The sequence below is a fragment of the Alternaria ethzedia genome, assembly GCF_023757985.1.
Source record: "Alternaria ethzedia strain BMP 0044 chromosome Unknown scaffold_9, whole genome shotgun sequence".
NCBI lineage: Eukaryota > Fungi > Ascomycota > Dothideomycetes > Pleosporales > Pleosporaceae > Alternaria > Alternaria ethzedia.
In genome coordinates, this window is record NW_026056202.1 from 913096 (window position 1) to 936149 (window position 23054).

The 23054-nt window shown below is 53.0% G+C and overlaps 9 protein-coding genes across 9 annotated transcripts; 6 read left to right on the top strand and 3 right to left on the bottom strand.

Moving 5' to 3' along the window:
* Nucleotides 1–699: 699 nt before the first annotated feature.
* On the top strand, nucleotides 700–3503 carry J4E87_004875 (uncharacterized protein; the record flags this gene model as incomplete). Its single annotated transcript, XM_049376492.1, has 3 exons — nucleotides 700–704; nucleotides 742–760; nucleotides 1143–3503. The coding sequence occupies 3 exons, from the start codon at nucleotides 700–702 to the stop codon at nucleotides 3501–3503; spliced, it is 2385 nt and encodes a 794-aa protein (XP_049234003.1).
* Nucleotides 3504–3680: 177 nt separating this feature from the next.
* J4E87_004876 (uncharacterized protein) lies at nucleotides 3681–5419 on the bottom strand (the record flags this gene model as incomplete). Its single annotated transcript, XM_049376493.1, has 4 exons — nucleotides 3681–3834; nucleotides 3891–4957; nucleotides 5095–5319; nucleotides 5378–5419. 4 exons carry the CDS (start codon nucleotides 5417–5419, stop codon nucleotides 3681–3683), a joined length of 1488 nt encoding a protein of 495 aa, XP_049234004.1.
* A 1085-nt stretch (nucleotides 5420–6504) lies between these two features.
* J4E87_004877 (uncharacterized protein) lies at nucleotides 6505–7508 on the top strand (the record flags this gene model as incomplete). The annotated part of the gene is made up of 2 exons (XM_049376494.1): nucleotides 6505–7154; nucleotides 7238–7508. The coding sequence occupies 2 exons, from the start codon at nucleotides 6505–6507 to the stop codon at nucleotides 7506–7508; spliced, it is 921 nt and encodes a 306-aa protein (XP_049234005.1).
* Nucleotides 7509–7784: 276 nt separating this feature from the next.
* On the bottom strand, nucleotides 7785–8997 carry J4E87_004878 (uncharacterized protein; the record flags this gene model as incomplete). Its single annotated transcript, XM_049376495.1, has 2 exons — nucleotides 7785–8796; nucleotides 8969–8997. 2 exons carry the CDS (start codon nucleotides 8995–8997, stop codon nucleotides 7785–7787), a joined length of 1041 nt encoding a protein of 346 aa, XP_049234006.1.
* Nucleotides 8998–10375: 1378 nt separating this feature from the next.
* J4E87_004879 (uncharacterized protein) lies at nucleotides 10376–11666 on the top strand (the record flags this gene model as incomplete). The annotated part of the gene is made up of 2 exons (XM_049376496.1): nucleotides 10376–10741; nucleotides 10797–11666. 2 exons carry the CDS (start codon nucleotides 10376–10378, stop codon nucleotides 11664–11666), a joined length of 1236 nt encoding a protein of 411 aa, XP_049234007.1.
* Nucleotides 11667–12482: 816 nt separating this feature from the next.
* Nucleotides 12483–13291, top strand: J4E87_004880 (uncharacterized protein; the record flags this gene model as incomplete). The annotated part of the gene is made up of 3 exons (XM_049376497.1): nucleotides 12483–12840; nucleotides 12893–12970; nucleotides 13023–13291. 3 exons carry the CDS (start codon nucleotides 12483–12485, stop codon nucleotides 13289–13291), a joined length of 705 nt encoding a protein of 234 aa, XP_049234008.1.
* A 992-nt stretch (nucleotides 13292–14283) lies between these two features.
* J4E87_004881 (uncharacterized protein) lies at nucleotides 14284–17872 on the top strand (the record flags this gene model as incomplete). Its single annotated transcript, XM_049376498.1, has 2 exons — nucleotides 14284–14465; nucleotides 14587–17872. The coding sequence occupies 2 exons, from the start codon at nucleotides 14284–14286 to the stop codon at nucleotides 17870–17872; spliced, it is 3468 nt and encodes a 1155-aa protein (XP_049234009.1).
* Nucleotides 17873–18744: 872 nt separating this feature from the next.
* J4E87_004882 (uncharacterized protein) lies at nucleotides 18745–21105 on the top strand (the record flags this gene model as incomplete). Its single annotated transcript, XM_049376499.1, has 2 exons — nucleotides 18745–20517; nucleotides 20566–21105. 2 exons carry the CDS (start codon nucleotides 18745–18747, stop codon nucleotides 21103–21105), a joined length of 2313 nt encoding a protein of 770 aa, XP_049234010.1.
* A 325-nt stretch (nucleotides 21106–21430) lies between these two features.
* On the bottom strand, nucleotides 21431–22773 carry J4E87_004883 (uncharacterized protein; the record flags this gene model as incomplete). Its single annotated transcript, XM_049376500.1, has 2 exons — nucleotides 21431–22622; nucleotides 22673–22773. The coding sequence occupies 2 exons, from the start codon at nucleotides 22771–22773 to the stop codon at nucleotides 21431–21433; spliced, it is 1293 nt and encodes a 430-aa protein (XP_049234011.1).
* Between the last annotated feature and the right edge of the window lie 281 nt (nucleotides 22774–23054).

A 23054-nucleotide genomic window follows, 5' to 3' on the forward strand; every position in this document is an offset into this window, starting at 1 on the left:
ACGTTGTGTTATATGTCGTCACTCTATTGTGTAAACCCACCATCGCTTCGACATTTCATATACACCTACTGCGGTACCTTATTGCCCGCCCTACTCTATCGTTGGCGTTCTCGCTTTCCGCAGGTCTTGGCCGATTGCTACTCGCACACACATGCATCAATCTCGTCAAATCACGCATGTGTTTTCGTAGTTGTACAGACTTGTACAAACTTATGTAGTGGCTGGAGATATCTTGTAAGCGTGCATCGGCGTCTCTGACATTTCCCTTCTTATTATCACGAAAAGACAACGATATTTGAAAGAGGAGCCGCGCGCATCTCTATCGTAGCACTTGCGTAGCACATTCTCTATAGTACACCCGCACACAAGGGCAAAAAAGAGTGTGCGTAACCCAATTTCACATAGCCATGGTGAGAGAGAGGGCAAAAAAAGATTGTCGCAATTAATTGGCGGTACTGGGAACTGTAGACATGTTAGAAATGTCTCAGGACCACCAATGAGGGATTGAACGTACTCGAACCCAGGCTGGCGCGGATCTGGATCGGGACACTAGGTGTCCGCCAGCCACAACGCGACGTCATACCACTAGACCATACCACGATAGGGCTGTTAGTACGGTGATTGGGAGAGTGGCTTGGAAAGCTGCTTACCCGAAGTGATTCGTTTTGATGGAGAAACGACCAAAAACAAGGTATATAAATGTAGTGCGCTGAGTGTATGCGACCAGCATCCAGCCCGCAGTCACGTCTCCCACAAGCATGTGAATCATAGTTCTGACAGCAAAATTTGGATGCGATGGCGGGGTCAAAGGGTCTGTGCCCTCCGCTAATGGTGGGGCTGGATTTCCTGGTCGCATCCGAGTTGCTCTTTCTTCACCCAATCACCTGGGCAGTCACAACCAACACACCTGAGTGCTCGAAATGTCCATAGGTATGTGATTTGAAGTACTCTACAGGCCCAGCTACGCGTTGAAAAAACGCGATACTCCAGCTTCAGTGTGAGTCCATCGATATCTCAGATGGCCGAAGCCATATATGACGAAGGCCGCTTGGAGCTAGTGCTGCATTTGGCGATTTTACCTGCATCTTCGACGAGGGTGGACACCACTAACGCTCGCATCAGAGCACTCATCACCTCGGCAGTCGCGAGGCAAGCCGCGCAAATCCTATCGCGTCGAGGATGAATACTCGTTTCTCGATGAAGACGAGGATGGCACTGTGCCCTCCGGCAAACAGACACCATCCCTCCAAAACGGCGATGATGACGACGGTGATGACTTCATGCCGGATGCCCAGGAGGAGGAGGTCGAATATGAAGAAGAAGAAGACGAAGTGGTAGAGGAGGAAGATGACTCTGCGGAAGAGCAGGCCAATTCCGACGAAAGTCCTGCACCAACTCCAAAACGCAATGCACGCGATGCACGAAATGCGCGAGTACCTCAAGCCGTGCCTACTACCCCAGACGTTATTCCGAAACGACGGTACAATGATCCCCGCTACAAGGACATGGCAGACAACATACCGTCACCAGTCATATTCAAGAAAGGAGGTGGCATCAAAGTACGGGTTGTCGATACGGACACCCAATTACGAACGCGAGGTATCCCTGATTTCGACAAGATCGGTGGTCATGAGCCGCGGCTGAAGAACCTGTTTGGTCCAGATGTACACCATCTGAGACCAGTACTCGAATCGAGGGACTATTGGTTCCCACAAGAAACGTTCCCTATCCGGAGTTATAAGAAGAATAAACCTGATGATGCTGAGGTTGGTAGCTTGAGAAGGAGCTTCTTCGAGGCCGAAGGCGCGAGGGAGAAAGAGAATGAAGTCTTGAGGACGTGGTATGCCAATTCCGGAAGCCATGCTTTTGCAAAAGCGCAGACGACGAATAAATTGACCGCGGACGAGGCGGAACAGTACATGGTAACCCCAGGATCGGATACCATGAACGTACTGGCTGGTCCGGTAAACACTCCCCAAGTCAACACGCTGGCAAAAGGCTCATACATGAGCATCGCAAAACCCTTTCCGGGCGATGAAGAGCGACGCGGTTGGTTGTTCAACCTTGGCTCTTGGGTGCAAGACGCTCAATGGGCGACAAACGAGGAATCCAGCACCCAATATCTTGCTGTTGCCATCGAGCAGAGACCCACCAGCGGCGACCAGCCCAAGCCACTGGAGCAGCCAAAAGCACCTGCATTCAATCCTACTGAGCCATTCCCTGCGTCTATTCAGATATGGTCGTTCGAAGCTGATGATGTAGGCGATTTGGATCCATCAAAAGAGCCGCAACTAGAGCTAGTCATCTGCACAGACTGGGGTGCGCCAAAACATCTCAGATGGTGCCCGGTAGCCGCTACAGACACGACTGAAGAGACGGACGACGCAAGTAACAGGCATATAGGTATGCTTGCGGGTATCTGGTCCGATGGACGAGTGCGTGTCTTGGATATATCTGCACCTCCCAAAGCCGATGCTCACACTCATACGTATCTTCATGTTTCACACGCTGCGTTCGAAGTTTCGTTTCCTCAAACAGTACCTTCGTGCTTACACTGGCTGTCGGGACATACACTCGCGGTGGCGACTGCAGCAGGCACTGTAGGCATCTGGTCCCTCAACCGCCCAGGCACACTGAGAACACCCGATGCCACACATCACAACCCCAGACCCTGGTTCTATCAGCAATTGGCAGACACATACATTCTCACAGTATCCTCCGGATGGCCGTCTAACCCCCAATTCCTGTCTATCAGCACCGCAGACGGTTTCGCGCGCCTCTTCGACCTACGAAGCCCGAACGCCGACACCACTGCTTCGATACGAGGTCGCACACTTTGCTTAACGCAGGCATGGCACGAGCATACACAGTCCTTCGTCATGCCTGACGAACACTACATCCTGCGACACACCCCCATTCGTCGCTATTACCACAACCTCTACAGCATGCGATTAGAAAATAGCATCACACGCGTCGCCACAAGCCCGGTCCACCCTGGCGTTCTCATCGGCGGAGTTGACGGAGACATCCAAGCCAGCAACCCAATCATGCGCATCACAAACTACAAGATCATGCCATGGCAGCAAAAATGGTTTGTCCACGAGTGGCGAGGACCGATGAATCGACAGCTTGTCAAGTCTACGACTGGTGGAGATGTCACCATGACCGAAGATGAGCCAGCCGAGCAACCCAACGATGATGACGAACACGAGCTGCAAGCCGGAGAACCAGCTGATGGAACCAAGAAGGTGCCGCAAGAAGTACTCTCGCAACCCCTGGTCCGCATCACCGAAGGCTACAAGGCTGGTCAAACAGGCATTGCGCACAGTACATCTGCGAATGCGACTAAGAGGGGTAATCCGGAGGTGGGAAGGTCGATTAGTATCTTCGAAGAGCTGACTGCCGTTACGGCGCTGGCTTGGAATCCGAATCTGAAGTTTGGGACGTGGGCTGTTGCGGGTATGGCGTCGGGGTTGTTGCGTGTGGAGGATGTTGGTATCTAGGAGGGGGAATTGAAGATGCTCCTAGTGTTGGTAGCTCATGACATGGCAAAGACTTACTGTGGGCTGCAGACCGACTTGGCGAATTCGAGACAAGTGCGCACGGAACTTGATACAAAGTATTGTATTACATGCTTCATCATTTCATTGGTTCGTATCATAATCTTACTACAGCATCTCCTAGTTGACAGCCTTCAACTTGCACATCAAAGGGTGCTTCTCCCAAAGAATAAATGTTTTCTGGTTACTCCAATCACTGCTCTCGGGGCAGAGTTCGATATCGAAGTTGTAATAGACCTTGGAAGCAAGGAGGCGTATCTCGTGGTATGCCATACTAAGCTTATTGTTAGCTTGCTGTGGTCTGCATAAGCGAGAGAATTGTAAACTTACTTCTTGCCAACACAATCCCTCGATCCAATAGAGAAAGGCTGAACACACTGCCTCTCATCACCATCAAACTCGGGATCACCCATCCATCTCTGAGGAAGGAATTCCATTGGCCTCTTGAAGTTCTTGTCCGACAGGTACATGGCGTGTTGCGGGATCATGATGATGGTGCCGGGTGGTACGTATTGGCCGACAACAGTACTGCCGTCTTGTGGTGTAAGGCGTGGGAGTCCAAGAGGAACCGGCGGGTAGATACGGAACGCTTCCTTGATGCAAGCCGATAGGTAGGGCAATGCAGCGAGCTGCTCCATGGTCATGTCGGCATCGCTAGCGAAAGCGCTACGGATCTCATGGTTGAGCTTCGCCATGCAGTCCGGGTTGCGCAGGAGAAGGTATGTCAGGCCCGAAACGAGTGTAGCTGTTGTTTCCGTTCCGGCGATCATAAAGAGGGAAGCATTTGCGTCCATCTCGCCTCGGGTCAGGCCTCGGCCTTCCTTTTGGCCTAGCACCAGATCCCATAGATCGACCCCCTCGGAATCGCGGCCTTTCTCAAGGCGCTTTGTCACGCGCGTTACAGAGTGGTTGAAGTGGTCCATCCGCTTCCGATTTACAGACTCGGGTACGTATCTCTTGAACGCACGCCATAGCCATGGATATGACATCATGACGGTGAAGTGAGATCCCATCTTGAGACTGGCAAAGATGATACGAACCCAGGGGTCGTATTCGGCGTTGTCGAGCATGTGCAGTGGCTCTCCGAAAGTCAAGTCGCCCATGATGTCGAAGGTGGTGAAGTTGTACATCCTGACCATGTCGAACTTCGCGGTTGGATCCTTTTCGATGGTGCTTTTCATGGAAGATACAAGTTTGTCGACGTACTTGACGAAGAGGGGCTCTTGTTGTTTCAAGGCTCGGTCGGAGAATGCGGGCGTGAAGATCTTGCGTTGGCGACTGTGGTCTGGGTCGGGGGCGATGATGAGGCTGAGTTCCCGATTGGGTGTTGTGCCATACCTCATCCAGGCTTTTTGAGGAACATGTCCTGCCGTGCCTTTGGAACCATGGCCGTAGATCTGGAAGGTGGTTAGTCGGTGGCGAAGATTACATTTGCTTTTTCGGGCACCTAAGAAGGTAGCGGGAGGTTCCAACTCGAACCTGGAACGTCGAGGGGGCGTTCAAGTATATCTGTATCAAAGTATGCGAAACTTACATCTTTCCAAGAATTTGGATCCGTGAAACTCAGTTCATCGTGGTTGACACGAACGACATGCCCATACTTTTGGTGTAAGTCTTGGAAGAGTTTATCTCGTGTGCCTTGCCAGATAGCAAAGTTATATGGGATGCGCGTCGCAGCGTAGAGTTTCGGTCCAGGAAAGTGTCGGAGGGGATGGAAGTATATGCGGTAGATGGCTCTAGCAATGAAGCGGAGGACCAGCTATGCGAAGTTAGCAGCTATTTTTCTGACGAGCTTCCGCGAATTAAGCAGTACTTACAAAACCGATCAGATAACCAACGATGTGCGGTATCGAGGCCATGTTGAAGATTTTCGTGATTCCCGAAGAACCGTTTGTTGATGTTGGAGACATGACGCTTGGAGTCCTGCCACCATATAATGATCTTGATGCAGGGCACGCGCAAGCTTTAAGTACAGACGAGTACAAGCACTACATTCGTCGCACTAAAAGAAACGGAGTAGGTGCCATGCCGAGACGGGACGCAGCCAGCTCGCCTAGTACCGTTGACGTCGGTAGCCAGTAGCCAGGCACCCAGTGTCAAGTGATCGGCTGGAGTAGCCCAAATGTCGCACCTAATGAGGCATTTGACGCGAGTCGACCATCCATGGGGAGGATATTTCCCACGCTCACCGTCCGGCTAATGAGGATCATTAAGCTCGTCCAGAACCCACTCCCTCGGAGGGTCGGCAATCAGGTCTGGCAGATGGCTGTGCGGGTTGAGCACAGCCTGGTTTCGTACATCAGGGCGTAATATGACATGTGAAGCCTGCCAAATATGTTTCAGAGTGTGGCAGATTCCGATAGGACATTTTCGTCCGTGTAATGCTCACCGGCCGATCGCTCGGAGAATTGAGTTTATACGTTGCATACGATGCTGTGGGGAAACCGGGTGATCAGCATGGATACTCTTCCGGACATTCGAATCGCTCTCGCATGCGCATTCGGACAAGCTTCCTGGCAGATCTGTACATCTGGTAAATAACTATCCCCAAACTGCAGATTTTGCATGTCACTATCGGAGCCGAGTTGCAAGCAATGTTAGTAGCAGCGACGTTGTCGTCATATCTCACCACACGACCTCGGGAATGCACAAACCCGAACGTAAACAGCCAAACTTATGCGGAAAGGACTAAACGAAAACGACCAAACGAAAGCGACCAAAGGAAAACGCGACGCCCAGAAGCAGTCGTCACCTGAACATGTGCAATGCTAATGCGAATGATGATGATTCGCCTATGAGCATAGTCGGTGAAATCGGCAAACAGCAATACTCCGCCATCGTGTACGCAGACATGGCCCGTGCGGCTATCAGATCGTGACTTCGCGTTGAGGCGTTTGCGTCCCAAGGGCAACAAATCAACCCCGCCCATCCTTGCACAAATACAATGGCAGCGACACCAGCACGCAGAGGCGTCTCCGCCCTGCTCTCCGCTTCGTCATCAAGAACAATCGCCAATCGGATACAGCAGCGGGGCTTCACCTCGTCCCGCATCTTCGCCGCATACGCGACTGCACCCAGGCCAGCAGCGACGAGCACGACAAGCACAACCAGTACCTCCACAGCTGCCAAGCCAGCAACTACAGCGTCAACAGCGGCAAAACCCGCGACCACAGCGACCCCACAGCGGACAGTACAACCCCAATTTGTCGCTAAAGAACCGCCCATACCAACAACACGCAATGCCACTGCAGACAGCGCAGCTTCCGCAGCCCGCAAACAACGCTCCCTCACCGACGGACTCTCCGATGCCCCGCCCGAGCTGGAAGGCGTACCAGCGATAGACTGGACACGCTCGTACCATGGTCTCGGCTCCGTATCGTTTACACCCGAACAAGGAGAATTGCTACTCGCGCCTATCACGCAGGACGACGTGGAGGTGAAGCCTGATGGTATCATATACTTACCTGAGATCAAGTACAGGCGGATATTGAACAAGGCGTTCGGACCTGGAGGGTGGGGTCTTGCGCCGAGAGGCGAGAGTATTGTTACGGGCAAGTTGGTGACGAGGGAGTATGGACTTATTGTGCAGGGACGGTATGTTGCTCTTCGCCCCATTCGCTATGTTGCTCTTCGCCCCATTCGCTATCCTTCTGAATCATCACTAATAAATGACTTAGACTTGTCTCCATCGCCCGTGGCGAGCAACAATACTTCGACCCCGACGGCATTCCCACTGCGACCGAAGGCTGCAAATCGAACGCCCTGATGCGATGTTGCAAAGACCTGGGTATCGCGTCTGAACTCTGGGATCCGCGCTTCATTCGGGATTTTACGAATAAGATGACGAAGGAGGTGTGGGTGGAGCACGCGAGTACGAAGAAGAAGAGGAAGATTGTGCTGAGGAAGGACGATACCGCCAAGTATCCGTACAAGGAGGTGAAGTTGTAAGTGGGCTTGAGTCATGCCGGGAATCATATAGCTAGAAGGGAATAGACCCAATCTCAGGGAAACCAGGCATAGAACCTCACGCAAGCCAACCGTGGTTGTACGCATACGTTGTAACATCACCAGGACGACTAGTCCTACTCGTACTCATGAATTGGGATACCAAATATACACAGCTTCAGTGTACCTGTGAAGCCTAGCAGAATACCATCTACCATGTTGCCCAAACGCCGTGAAATATCCCCATCATATCCCCGATTTTGTCCTCCAGGGATTCTTCTAGCGGTCGCCCAGATCGAAACCAGAGGCCCTGGATCTGTTCCTCACATCACTTGGCTCCCTACCGTAAGCCAACGGGTCATCTCGTGGGAGTTCCTGACGCTGCCAATTCCACGGCATCCAGCCACTGCTTGTCCTTCGACCGAGTGCGGGTGGTGTGAGGGGGTACGGTGGTCGGTCGGAGCCCGAGCTCAGTTCGTCGCGCTCGATCCTGTCGAATTCCGCTTCGCTCCTGTTACGGGAGAGGCTACCAGAGAGGCTTCCAGTACTCCTGTTGACTTCATGGTATCTGCTTCCGCCTGTTTGTTGTGTGCGGATGTTTTCTTGTTCGCGGTCGAATGCTTGCAGGAGGGTCTCGAGGCGCTGGCGTTGCGACGCAACGTAGTCGAGTCGGTCGTTGTTGTTGCGGATGGAGTCTGGGACGAGGTTACCGGCGCCGCGGCTCAGATCTGAGGCTTGCGCATCTCGAGTGCCTGCGCTACCGGCACCGTAAAGTGCGCTGGCTCCGCTGAGTGCTTGGTTGACGAGTCCGTATAGATCGTTGCTGCCCCTTGCCGAAGGCATCTGGAACCTGCTCATAAGGTTTTGTGCGTACGTCTGCCCTTCGGGTCTTGGTGACTGCGGCTTTCCAGGTGCGAAGCCCAGAACGTTGACCTTGACCCACTCGATGCCCATCTCGACGTATGCCATACCTGCCGATTTGGCACGGTCATGGCTTTGTGTAATAAACTCGTCGATCTCTCGCTCATGGTGGTAAAGGAAAGGCTCCATGTACTCCTGGTACAGGTAGTTTGCGCCCTGCGAACCAGGCAGGATCAAGTAAAGATGTGCGAAGAAGCGAATCCATGAGTAGAAGGGCACCCAGCTGAGGATGAAGTCGAAGGTGTTCTCTACGGCGGTGAAGGCAGAGAGGACGACGAAGTAGATCAGCCAGGGTGCGAGGAGGGCTGGATCCGAGGTGTGAAGAGCTTTGTAGGAGGCGAAGATAGGGAAGAAGACGGTGGTTGCAACGCTATCGCCGTATTAGCTAGGTTCTCTGCGAATACGTCGCAGCAAAAAGAAAATGCTGCATATCGCAGTCATGCGAGCTCCAAGAAAGCAAGCGGCGAGCTCACGATACTTCGTCAGGCCCCAAAGTTTGTTGGAGAATTGGCAGCTGCAGGCGGGGGCGGGGTAATACTTACGTCAAACCGTCGGCGACGAAGCCGAACATGATTGCAGTCGTTGGGCGTCTTCTTTGGGTGTAGGTGTTTAGGTGAGAGATGCAGGACCAGGACCTACAGGTAGCGAAAGCTCAAGCCTCACGGATACGCGGGCGGAGATGTGGAGTGGCTCAGGCTGATGATCCATCCGATGTACGTCAGTCGTCAGTCGGCGGTCAAGGGCGGCGCGCTATCCACTTTCGGTCCTTTGTGTGTGAGCTCCCGAACGTCAGCTGCTGCAAAGAGAGTCTAATCGCGGTGCTAGGGATCATGATCAGGGACATTAGACTCTCACACTGACTAGCTATACGTGGGTTCCCATTGTTGTTGGCGGTAGTTGCGGTCGCGACTTCCCCATCGAACTCACGTCGCGAACGCGTGTCGGCCCAATCATGGCAGCTACCACCACCTCTTCAACATGTCGATTATTCCTTGTTTCCCGTCTCTTCATATTTCCCTCTACTTACTAGCGCTTTATTTTGCTTCGATACCTTCTACTTCGGTGTCCTCAGCCACGTTCTGGTGCCTTGTGCAAAGCGATAGCTACCATTAACGGCGATGGCATCATCACGATACCGTTCCTTCCCATGCGAGTGCACGGTGCAGCTACTGTATACTTCCTTTTTCGAAAATTGGATAAAACAGATACACGGGGTTAGCGAAGGATCGACTCATCTACATATCTGACAGCGCTTGGAACCCTGTTGCGCTCATCCACTGTTTGATGCGCCCACGTCCGATACTTGTACCGCTTTTACAACACTCGCCTTACAAACATCCGAAATAACAGGCCGGGGAAACTACCAAGACGCTTCTTATGCTGCCATGGCGCTAAGATACCGCTTATCAGAGCCCTGCGCTCGATAACAGCTCCGCACCCCGCGTTTGCGGCCGTTGTCGCGGTTGACATCATCCCGTTCTTCTCCAAACTACGGAAGAAGAAGCTATCGTGAACAATAGAATGCGGCAAGGGTTACGTAAACCAGCTATCTTCTTCCATCATATCAAGCTAGATGCGTTAGTTTGCAACGATGTCCTTGGCTTGTGCTTGTAGTCCGTCGACACTCCAGTAAAACGTCTTCACTGTATCTCTAGGAGATATGGCTTCTTGGCCACGCCAGGATAGAACGTTCCGCAAACCTCGAAGTGAGAAACTTCAATGCCGAACGACGTACGCCAACCTTCAAGTATCCATACCTTGCGTTAAACCCTGTCGTCTCGAGCGTTTATCTAGTGTAGGTCCTGACTAAGGCGAATTGCGTCTTTGTGGATTGGATTTCAACTTCCGAGGTCTCAAGGCTGTGCTGAAGGTATAAGAATGGGGTATGCCCTTGACTCACAAGTAGTAGAAACATACTCGAAGTGCCAGCACTCATACCAAACGCCAAGATGGTCGTCATCAAAACTCTGGCAGCTCTGGCATCCTTAGGGTTGACCATAGCAGCACCGCAAGCTTCAGTGTCACCATCGACTGTGAACTCTCCCAGTCCATCCGCATCGAGTTCAGCGACTCTTACCACTGAGGAGACGGAAGATCTATACAGTCTTCATGAAGAGCTAGTCAATATCCCCTCTATCTCTGGGGATGAAGTTGAATGCGCGGAGTTTATTTCAAAATATCTCTCGGACCTGGGGTACTACGTCGAAGAAATCCCCGCTGGAGATACTGGTACTTTTAACGTCTTCGCTTATCCCCAAGAGCTTAAAGATCAGGGAGTTTGGCCGGAAGTTCTGATCACTAGTCATATCGACACTGTAAGCATATTCGACCCGAGAACTGCTCCAACAACAGCGTCTGACACAAAATCAGGTGCCACCATTCTACCCATTCGAGCGCAAGGAAGAGAACGGCACAGTCTATCACTTCGGTCGTGGCTCGGTCGATGCAAAGGGCCCCGTAGCAACCATGATAATCGCATCCCACAAGCTCTTCCAATCCAGAACCGACACGCCCAGCCTAGGAATGCTTTTCGTTGTCGCTGAAGAGACTGGCGGTGCGGGAATGAGAGCCTTCGCCGAGTACGCATCCAACACCACCTTCCGCGCAGGTATTTTCGGCGAACCAACGGAAGGCAAGCTAGCTAGCGGACACAAAGGATACCTGGGTGTGAGCTTGGATATCACAGGCCGTTCTTCTCACTCCGCATATCCCTGGCTCGGTGTGAGCGCCATCAATTATCTTGCCGAAGCCATTGTTGGACTGAACATGCTCGAACCGGCTCTGCCGAGAAGTGAGCTACTAGGCGCAACAACTCTCAACGCTGGACTTGTCGCGGGTGGAGTCGCTAGCAATGTCGTTCCCGACCATGCTAACGCGAGTATCGCCGTACGTATAGCTCGCAGCGAAGACGACGCAGTCGACCTTGTGCAAGATATGATTGCCGGAATGCTGTCACCGTTCGAGACGCGTGCAAAGGAGGAAAATGCTACTTTTGAGGTAGTTTTCTCGAATGCTAGGTACCCCGCGGTCATCCTCGACACTGACGTTGAGGGACTGGAGATTGCGCCTGTGTTCTTTGGAACGGACATTCCCAGCTTGCCGCAAGTGGAGAAGAAGTACTTGTTTGGTACTGGTACAATCGAGGTCGCGCATACGCCTGATGAGATGTTGAGTCAAGATGAACTTGTGCAGGCGGCGGAGGCATATGGCATGATTCTTGAGAGTCTGTTTTCTGAGTAGGAAAGGTCGAGCTCTAGTACGTTGAATGAGTCTCAATGCTATGTGGCATCATGTAATGTAACCGTAATGCCCTATACCCCAAATCGATGGCTTTCTACCGAGTCATCCGACGCTGAGTTGCTTTACGATGAAATGCTCGTGTGATAGACCATATTCCCATCGTTTGCGTAGCAATGTGGAACTGAGGACATCGTGGAGCTTGCTCAAGAAGATTGCCATAGGCGCGACATGGAGGAAACTGCTTGCTCAAGCCATGCGCCCACCGGAAGCAAGCGCGGAAATCTGTATATGAAGTCGCGCCGGAGGCTCTCATAACACATCAGCTCACTCCCTTCGCTCCATATCTTCCACATAGGCGGTGTCGAGATCATGTCAGGGGCGCACCACCACCGCCACTTTCCTGATACCTCTCCGCTCCTGCACCGCCTGCTCATCCGCTGAGTATTTCTTTCCGTTACCGCCCCTTCTCCAAGTGAAGGCTGTTTGCAGCGCTCTCTTACCGCGCCTTCAGACCTTTCATTGAGGTACTCTTGCTAAGTGAGAGACGAGAAGAATGGCGCCATAATGCACCTGACGCCTGAAGCAAACGGTCTTGGGCTCCTGTCTTCGGATCTGGGGTGTCCATATAAACCGCTGATCTAGTACCTCCTTGACTCTTTCCTTGATCAATAATCCTTCGATATATACAGTACACTTCGACTACTATATACCTCTTTCAGACCTCGAATATCTCTTCCTTACTATACCTTCGAGTCGACTACTACATACACCTTTGAAACCTTCAACGCAACTCCCACACTACACTTCCAAGCCGACATGTCCAACCCGCCTCAGTACGGACCTACTGCCCTACCTCAAGGCGCAAACGACGGTGGTGACGGCTCCTCCCTCGGCAAGGCAACCTGGGTAGCTGGCAGCGACAAGAACGCGAGAAGCTTCATTATACTCCAAGGCAAGGACTATGTACGCTGCAACATGGGAGATGCTCTCCAGTTCTACGACTCAGGCTACCGCGTATTCGACCCCCCTACTGGTCGCCGAGTCAAGTTCCAGTACACGCAACCTGGTCGTCCCAAGTTCGGCGCGTTTGAGCACCAGTACTGGGAAATCCAGATGGAGGAACATGCTTCTCTTGTGAGGGGCGATCGCTTGCCTGGAGAGGATCTGGGTGAAGGTTAGTGAAATACACGTTGACGAGAGAGAATTTGGACACTGACATATTATAGACGCCGAAGAGGAGTACGAGTTCGCAGGAGATTCGGTCTTCGACCGCGCCGAACAGCCTCCTTCGACTCCCTCGAGGAGTAAGTAGCGACCTCGTCACATCTCTCTTGAGACCGAGCTAATACTTCTAAGGCACACGTGAAAACCTAGCTACTTCTCCTCCCTCCGGCGGTCGCGGTCGTGGCAGCCCCTCTACTCCTCGAGGTCCCAGCTCTAGTGGTCAGCCAGGATCTGGCCGTGGATCAGCTGGTCGTGGGTCCAATACTCCTCGAGGTCGCGGCTCAGCTGGCTCCGGACGAGGTCAAGGATCTCCGCAGTCACCAACGTCACCCTCTTTCGGTAAGGGCAAGGGTCCAGCTAGCTCACCTGGTGGCGGCTCTCCCGGCGCTGGAGCGGCTTAAGATAGAGGATCTTCCTAACACATACTAAATATTTGCTTTCTGGGGTCTTGTTTTGTGACAGGCGATTTATGTTCGGAATCGATTTAGCAAGGCGTTTAGGAAATTGGCGAATACCCCTAGACCTTTTGAGACAGACTTTGGAATTATACATCTGGTGTTGAATCTGAAGTAGACCCTGAAACGATGATGTTAGCGAGAAGAATGTGTACTCAGACTGCGTCCAACTCCGTGATAGCTTGTTGAAGTTCTGCACGCGTCATCTTCGTGATTACTTTGTGACCTGAAAAGTACCTGAGGGTCTCCAGAAGTACGTATACACATGTACTGCGATGATCTGAAAAGCAAGTTGCCGAATACGTGGCTGCGCTAATCAGTACCTGAGGGTCTACAGACGTCCTCATGCAGGGTACCGTGTCGATCTGAAAGCATGATGAGGTATACATGTTACTCAGATCTGACGGAATTATCGCCAAAGAGGAAGCCTGCGGTCCCTCGATGTATTGTATGTATGCCGCGGATCAGTCGCGATGAAAGCGTTCAAAGGAGGCTGGAGGAACGAGGTCGGAATTGGCCGAGGAGCGTTCCGACGAAGGCGCAGGGCGTGTCTTGGAACCCGAGAACGCGTAAAACACGCCCAACAAATCATCGCTTATCTGATGCCGCATCTGACATATCTGTCAAGCTTCTGTAAGCCTGTCAAGATGGTGAAACCACGCAGATCGATCTTGGTCGGGATACACCTGCCAGCTCCCTCGTGCAGCGCGCCTGCCACGCGAGCAATGACGTGCGACGATCTCCGACGAGCGCGTGCGTGACCATCGCCAGGTCGCTAAACTTCGCAGTCTACATACATCATCACCTTCCGGCCATCGCGACGTTCGCTGTGCTCCATATTTATTTCGTACGGAGCGATCAGCCACAACTACTCATGTCCTATGACGCGCCTGTGGCTGTTGTCCATTGGTCGTACCGGTCTCCGCTGGATCCGCTAAATGCTGCTCACGCCTCGCACCTACTCCCTCGCTCACATCGCCGACACGGGCCGCAAACGCCCTGAACCCTCGTACTTTGTGTGTGTCAAGTCACGGAAGGAACGCGAAGCCGAGGAGAAGCGCGCGCTGAAGATGTTGCTGCTGCATCAAAAGGGGAGCGTCAAGGTGGGAGAGGTTGTGAGGTGAGTTCTCAGGGTCTGCCGGCGGGATGGCATGGACGCTGTACGCACTGTCTATACGAGATGGACAGAGCGCGACAACGTTTAGGGAGATTGTAGGACGGATTACTAAGTCGCCATGCAGATACACGCTCACATACACCCCCTCCGAAGACCGCATATTACCGCCTCCTTCCTCCCTCCACGTTCGCATACGGAACTCTTCCGCCATACCACTACGCGCCGCATACCTCCACGGGCCATACACGATTCACGTATCCGCCTATCCTTCAACATTCAACCCGAACAAAAAGTCCGACGCAACCTACGGCGAGCCCGACTTTGAGCCTAATGTCAAGGCTGGTGGATACTGGAACACCAAGTTGACTGTTCCGGAACAGTACAGAAGCGATATCAGGGGGGATGACGGCACCCCGAAGAGCCTCACATGGATCATCGAGATCGCGTCGCAAATCATCTTCTCCAATTCCGCGTCTGTAAACTACGAGTTGTTGGTGGCACGCGACGAGCGATCGCTGGACTTAGGCTTCACTGCTGTCACTGGCAATAGCCATGGAACTCCAGGAAAAGTACAAGATCACCAACAGGGTAGCCAGAAACATGTTTCGCATCATCCGGCACAGCCTAAGGGTGTGTATTCAAAGGCGGTCAAGCTAGTGGTTGATGACACTACAAGCTTATGGAATACACCGGAGCTACCAGAGTGGAAAGAGGAGGACGAGGTCTCTCCAAGAAGATCAAAAGATCATAGCAGTCCGACGGAGCACCGACAGAAGAAGAAGAATATACACCTTGTGATAGTAACGCATGGTCTACATAGCAATCTCGGCGCGGACATGCTATATCTGAAAGAGAGCATTGATGCGACGGCAAAGCAAGCGCGGGAAGATCGAAGACGGCGGCGAAGAGAGGAAAAAGGAGCCAAGAAGACCGGACCGGATCAAGATGCGTCGACAGCACCACTGTCAGGCGGTCAAGAGGACATATCAGATGACGAGGAGGATGACGATGAAGAAGATGTGATTGTTCGAGGTTTCGACGGCAACGTAATACGCACAGAACGTGGCATCCAGTATCTCGGGAAGCGGCTCGCTAAGTACGTGTTGAACCTGACCTACCCTGATCAACCATACCTGCCGATCAAGAAGTCCATGGGGCAGAAGTTGTCCAATACATTTTCGCCAACGAAAGACAAGCCAGACGAAGGCATCCCGTCCCATCACGGTAGCAGTGTGATGCACACATCCCCAGGACATGACAAGCGCGCATACAAATTCACAAGCATCAGTTTCATCGGCCACTCTCTCGGAGGACTGGTACAGACGTACGCAATCGCATATATCCACAAGCACTCTCCCAACTTCTTCGACACAATCAAGCCCATCAACTTCATCGCTATGGCGTCTCCATTCTTAGGACTGAGCAATGAGAACCCTACATACGTAAAATTTGCCCTAGACTTTGGCCTAGTGGGGAGGACCGGCCAGGATCTCGGTCTTACTTGGAGAGCACCGACATTGGCAAAGAGCGGCTGGACGGCTATGGGTAACGTGTTTGGTAACCAGACGCACGATCAGCATCAGGAAGATCCTGGCGCAAAGCCTTTGCTGCGTATCCTGCCTACTGGCCCGGCGCACCAAGTCCTGCGAAGATTCCGAAACCGTACTTTGTACTCCAATGTTGTCAATGATGGTATAGTACCATTGCGCACGAGTTGCCTTCTGTTCTTGGACTGGAGAGGCTTGGGTCGGGTTGAGAAGGCTCGTAGAGAAAATGGTCTCATCGGCACGGTAGCGGTCTGGGGCTACGGCCAGATCACTGGGCAAAACTCTTCGCCCAACCCCTCTAGAATTGGATTCTCGGACGATGAGGGTTCTGGGGTCGAATCGCCAACCTACAATGGAAACGATACTACCGTACCTCTACCAGGCGCCGACGTCACAAATCAGGAAGACGAAGTACAAGTATCTACTGCAGAGCCAACAGCCCATCAGGCCATCGAAGGAGGGAAGAAGAGTCCAGAAGCCAAGGAGCCGAACGACCAGTACTTTCAGCCGCAAAACACTTTGATGCAGTGGTGGAGCTACATCAGGCCGACTGGAAAGCACACTTCGCGCGACAAGAAGATGTTTAGTCGTAGTCAGACTATTGGGAAAGACGAAGAAGACGAGCTTTCTCCGGCTGAAGCAGATCACGCGACATCGTCACATAGCGCACAACCAAGGAAGCGACCCCAAGCAACCCGTGGAGACTCGATTGTCGATAATCCCAAGAGTCACCTAGCACCACCCAAAACGACCATCTTCGAGTCTGCTGGTGACCTGATCAACCCTCCTGTTCCTCCTCAGTCCTGGATCACAGACCCGTCCACTCGAGCACGCACCATCTTCCACGACAGAATCTACCACCCCGAAGACATTCCTCCGCCACCTACGAAAACGAAGCCAGTCCGCAACTTTTCTGGTGACAGTACTACTTCCAAGGCATCGACAACAAGTGTCGACGAAAGTGTGATGCGCGTGGAAGAGAAGATCGCTCGCGCTTATCATAAGGACCTTTCTTGGCGCAAGGTTCTCGTCAGCCTTGAGCCCGACGCTCATAACAACATGATAGTGCGTCGTATGTTTGCTAATGCCTATGGCTGGCCTGTCGTCAAGCACCTTTGCGATACGCACTTCGCAGACACTTACTCGGCCAACACGCGAGATGAAGAGGAGCCCGCCCTTGATCGTGCACAAGCCGTGAACAAGCCAATCAACGAAGATGGCGAACACGTCAAGGGACAGGAGCGACTGCAGCCACCTATCGAGCGCACTGATAGCGAGATGAGGGAAGTCGCGGACGAACTAGCCCCGCTCAAGCCGCCCAGTCTAAGGATACCCAAGAGATCGAATACGACCGACTCGACCCGTAGTGTGGGTTCGGGCGATTGGGACAGTATTTACTTCGGGGAGACTAGTGACGAGGAGGATGAAGTGGATGACCGCAATGCTGTCCAGAAGTTCTTCCAGCCTAACATGCCCAGAAGCCCGCGAAGTCCTTCCGGAGGTCCACCCAAAACACCTGATGGCAAAGGCACGAGCGATGCAGACATCTCCGACTTCCTCCATGGATCCAGCACACTTGAGGTTCACCGAGGTCTTGGCGCAAGTCCCAGCAGCAAGTCATCGAAGTCAGCTACATTGACCCGCGAACCGGATTCAATGGAGTCGACTGGCGAACCACCCAAGGCTTCTGAAGAAGCAAGACCGGTAACACCTGCTGGTAGGATCAGCGGAGTTGGGTTGAGGAGTTCTATCGATATCCCTGCGTCGCCAGAGGCTGGACGAGCAAGAAGTGGGAGCACGGTCACTGAGCAGGTCGCGAGGCTTAGCAGCCCCAAGAGCGACAAACATACAACGGGCTCGTAGCATCGAGTTCGTCGATGGTTCAGACAAGCGATGGCAGCCCTTAGACGCAGGAGTTCGAAGTTGCGACGTTGAGATAACATCCGCGTTTCCAGCGTGTAGCACAGGTTCAGAAATTTTCCCTGGTCTATTCTTCAACTTCTTGTGAGGGTCAGTCAAGCGTTTTCGTTCTCGGGTGCAGTGGGTGTTACGTGACGTTGGGTTTGAGATCAGTGCACAGAGACGGATGCTACACGAGCGAAGTCATGGATCGTAGCACAATCGCGTACACAAAGATACCCCCAGATCTTATTACATGGTTTGTAGGAGCAAAGGTCTTCTTTTTCTCGTAGCATCGTTTAACTCTATTTACTCTATAATTCTCTTCTTCGGGGTCGTTCTTTCCGTCGCTATATGCTCCTTCCCAAATCTGTGTCTTTTCAACAGGCGTCACCGTACGTAGTAAACATATCGGAAGCGACTGATTCTCTCATTTCCTCCTTCACTCGCTGGTCTCGAGCTTCTCCTCGCCTACGTCATATTTATGCCGCGCCTTCCTCATTCACTGCCGCTACTGTGCGGCAACACGCTCCGTTTGTTGGTGGACAGAGCTCCAAGCTCGGTTTGTTGTGGTCGAGTCACCACTTGAGCGGATCACCACATTCCACAACCGCAACCCGATTGCGATTTCCCAATGCACCGATAGGTGTCGCGCTTCTTTTTTGGTCTGGGTCGCTGGTTTCGTTCTGGTTTGATTGCCTCGTCGCACTCGAATCGCGCACCTGCACCACCGCCAATCGGCACTACCCTACAGCACACGAAAATATACCTCTTTTCGGAAAATGGTCGTACCTGATCTCGCCAACCCCGCGTGGAGCATGCGCCCTGCCGCCGTGATGGTTGGCGGCCAGAGACGCCGCAACACGCGCCGTTCCAACGCACCGCGCTCCAACGCTACGCCCAATCTCGGTCTTGACTCACTCGCCGAGAGGGAGAATGCGAGTGGTGTCACCGCAGCACAGCATACGGATCAAGTTGAACATTCTCATGTTTCACCTCCTTCTGCGCCCTCGAATCCTATGGTCAACTCCTACGTACACAGCAGTGGCCCTCCAGGCGACCTTCATCGCCCTCTTCCAGCGCGCCCATCCGATGGCTTTTCGACTATGCCGGCCGTCCATTCGCCTACACCCACAACAGGAAGCGCATCAACAGCAGCGACTGAGGGCAAGAAGAGGCATGGTAAATTCGGCCGCAAGGCACGGGACCAAGACCGCCCGAGCAGCTCCCATGAGCCTACTCCCCAGCTGTCGCCTCTACCGCCGTTGACGCCTATCAAGGCTGCACAGTTGCTGGGCGTGGACCCTGGACTTAGCCCTGGCAGACCCCGGAGTACCTCTGTAGGCCGTCCAGCCCAGAACGATGGCGGCTACGATAGCCTACCGATACGCCCGATATCGACAAGGCGAGGCTCCATGTCGGCAATAACCACTCAGAAGAGCGCGTCGGACAGACAGACGAGATTCACGGAAGAGGGCCTTGACATGGAGCCATCAAAGCCCAAGGGCTTCTGGGGCAACACTAACCGGAAAGCTCAGCGAATGTTAGGCTTACTCCCATCTGCACCATCTAATGCTAGCCGTGAAGCCGACATGGGGCGCGTCGCAGCTGTTTCTCTAGCGTGGCGTCCAGAAGAACATACTGATACATACCGTAGTAGCGACACCGAACGCCATGGCCAGTTCCGTTCGCTCCCACCAGTTCCGCCGGTTGTTCCCGAAGCTCCGAGAAGACGTATGCGCAAGAAGCTTCCTAAGGAGCTCGAGAGGATGGCACCTATTACAGAGACGTCGCACGATGAGCTGCGCACTTCCTACAAAATCAGCGAACATGATCCTGAGCTGAACGATATCTCTGAGTACGCGAAAGCTCCTTCCAAGGCACCGCTATCTCGGTCGCGTAATGAGTCATTGCTCACAACAAATATCAGGTACGAGCTGGAAGAGGACGACCTCTCAATCACAGACGAAGTCATCGATGAGGCGGCTCACGACGAGCAAGAAGACTTCGCGGCCCATCCTGGTAACGAGGTTGAGGTCAAAAATGGCGCAATTCTGCAATCTACGGTGTTCCGCCTCCGCGGCCCACTGCAAACGGTTGAAGACCGTTTGCTTGAAGAAGCAGAGGCGCGACTTGCGGCTAGCATGGCGGTGTCAGACAGAAACGATGCTGATAGACTCACTCTCGACAACACATACGCTACCCTGAAGGCGTCTAACGAAGCCATGAAAGCAGACTTTGCAGCCGCACAGCGTTGTCACGCCGCTCCAGGAGAGTGTGAGCTCTGCGGTGGTGCAGATAGCCAGGTTGACAGCGACGACGAGGATGACTTGGACGAAGAGCCCACCTTACATGACGCCACGACCGTACCCTTCATGCGGGTCACACCCGGTATGGTCAAGCTTGTCGATATTCCACCTAGGAGGAAGAAACCAGCTGTACCTCTGGCACCGCCTGCACCACCCACACGAGTCGCACCGGTTGCCCCACCTAACCCACTGCCCCTGCTAGCCCTATCTAGTCAGCTCAAGGCCCCCTTCAAACCTACCTACTACTTTCAACATGACGAAAAGATCAGTCCATTCAACGAGCGCAGTGAGCATGTGGAGGTGCGTAAGTATCTCTCAACTACTACAGATGCAACTAACAGAGTCCAGCCTACCGTAATGCATGGCCCTCTTTCCGCTAGCGAGTTCAACCGCCTCGACAAGGACAAGAAAGTGAAGCTGCCGCGCGACGAGTCACGTCTTCTTGTCCAGGACTGGATGTCTGACTACGACCACACCAAACAACGCCCTCTTTCTGAACGTCTCGATCTCGATGTACTTGCCGACCAGCAAATTCCTCCTGCCCCATTTCCCAAAGAAGATCACGCTACACCTCCTCTTCCGCCCAGGTCATCATTCAAAGAGCACTACTGTCTCAAGAACGGCCACATCTTCCACCCCATCAACCTCAAGACTGTGCCCGACGAGGTCGCCATCAACAGCCTGGAAGTCCGACCGTACCTGCATACCGCTTTTGGCTACAAACAGCATGTCTCCGTCCCTGTTTTCTGCCACCGTTGCGACGAAGATGTCAAAGAAGAGCTTTGGGAGTGCGACATTGATGTTTGCCGTATGGGAGTCTGCAAGCAGTGTGCAGAGGATATGGAGCATGAGTGGCAGGAGCGTGTTGCTGATGCTTGGACTCGTTAAGGGTCGTACATCTATGGTATTTGCGACAAGTCACGACGTGTATATTGAAAGATTGGATTGAAGGCGGATGTAATGATATGAAGGGGTGTGTAAAAGTAATGAGCGAACGAGGAGCTGAGCAAACGTTGTAAATACCCAACGATCACCGTAGATAAGGTATGATGGAGTAATGACTCTATGATCGATACGCCAACTTTTCCTTGCCTAAAAATCATAGTTGGCCTAAGCCGTTCACTTTTGTACGCTTCCAACGCCGATCCCGCTCTCCAAATGTTTCGTCTCGTACCAGAAAGAAGTCCAGCAGAAAAGAGTAGAGCGCACCCGTTCAGACACGAGCCGCCTTCGTCTCATTCAAAACCTTCATCTCACCACTTTCCTCCTCCTTGATGATAATCCCCCTGCCCGTATCCACCCATTCAACGCCCTCACCTTTCTCCTTCTCCTTTCCCTTCACAGCCTCGTTCTTACCCACACCCCCACCTCCACCTCCAGTTCCCACGACCACAGTACCCGAAGTAGCAAAATACGCTCCCACAACCCCCAGCTGCCCGGGGCCCGCCTGCAATCCATGAATAAATTCGTTTCTCAAATCTTCATGTTCGCTGAACAGCCTATCCCACGCGTCTTTCAAACCCGTCGAGAAATGGCCTTGTCCGTGCGACACAGATAGCGAGCGTAGGATAATAGAGTTGGGGTTCTGCTGCGGGCCCGGCTGCGACCAGTAGGTCGTCAGGGTGTGGAGGAGGAGGTTGCGAAGGGGGGATGGTGTAAGGACTGTTGATGCGGGAGAGGATGAGGGTGTGGTTTCCCGCCATACATGGTCGATGAGCGTGGGTGTGAGGGCGAAGTGACGGCCTATACCGGAGTATATGTGTTGGATGGTGTGATTCATGAAGGACAAGGCACCGAGGCGTTGAGCGAGGAGCCAGGCGTGGATTGAGGGGGGGATGGGTTGCGGAGAGGTTATGTTGTGTGGGATAGGAGGGGGTGGCATGGTTGTTCGGGTTGGGGTTTGAGCGGGGGTGAGCGGGTAGGTGGGCTGGAAGTGAGACGGCATCTGAGTGGGTGGTTGACGAGGTGCCAGTGTTGTCGCTGGAATGGAAGCAGCGGTGTTTGCGCTGGCTGTCCTCGGGTAAACATGGGCATTGTTTGGCAGAGTCCTCGCGTCCACGTTGGATGGATATGAGTCCTTGTAGATGAACTTGAGGAAAAGACCGAAGATGGCGGGATCGACATCTGGCAACCTGATGGTTTTCTCTTCGTTCTTCGCATCCTCTTTCGTGTCTTCCTCTTTGGCCAGCTCTCCATCCTCTTCCTTGATCACCACCACGTCATCGTTGGAAGTGGAGAGTTTGCGCTTTTTGCTAGCTGTATGCTCCTTCAACACCGTGGCGTTGATACGAGTAATTTGGTCGCGGAAATAGATGGAGTGGACGCAGAGTAGAGCGACAGGAAGGGTGTAGGTCCGAGATGATGGGGATTGACCGACGATGACTGTGATGGAGCTGCCCTGAATCCTTTTTGGACATTAGAGAAGTTGCCTTAGACGGCGACATCACCTGCTTACATATCGAGGAACATGTCGGAGTAAGTAGCCTTCTGCAGGGCTGCCGTTGGTGGAGGTTGCGCTGGCTGTAGAGTCGCTGGGTGATGCGTGGTGGCGCCCATTTTGGACTTTTTAGTTGCTTACGAGCGAATTATGCTGAAAGGATCGACTTTTGGGGTAGAAGTAGGTTGATGGAGAACGGAAGAAGCCTCTACCACAATAGACAGCTTGTATATGCGATGGCCTTGTAAGAGGTTAGCCAACAAGCGTGGCGATAAAACGTGGCTGTGGGCAGTGAGAGACAACTTCACCTGGTGTCAGGTAAAATTGAGCTACTAGAACGACATTGCGGCATAAGTGTGTCATAGGGCCGGTGCTATGATGATAGGTTGGTTGACAGGTA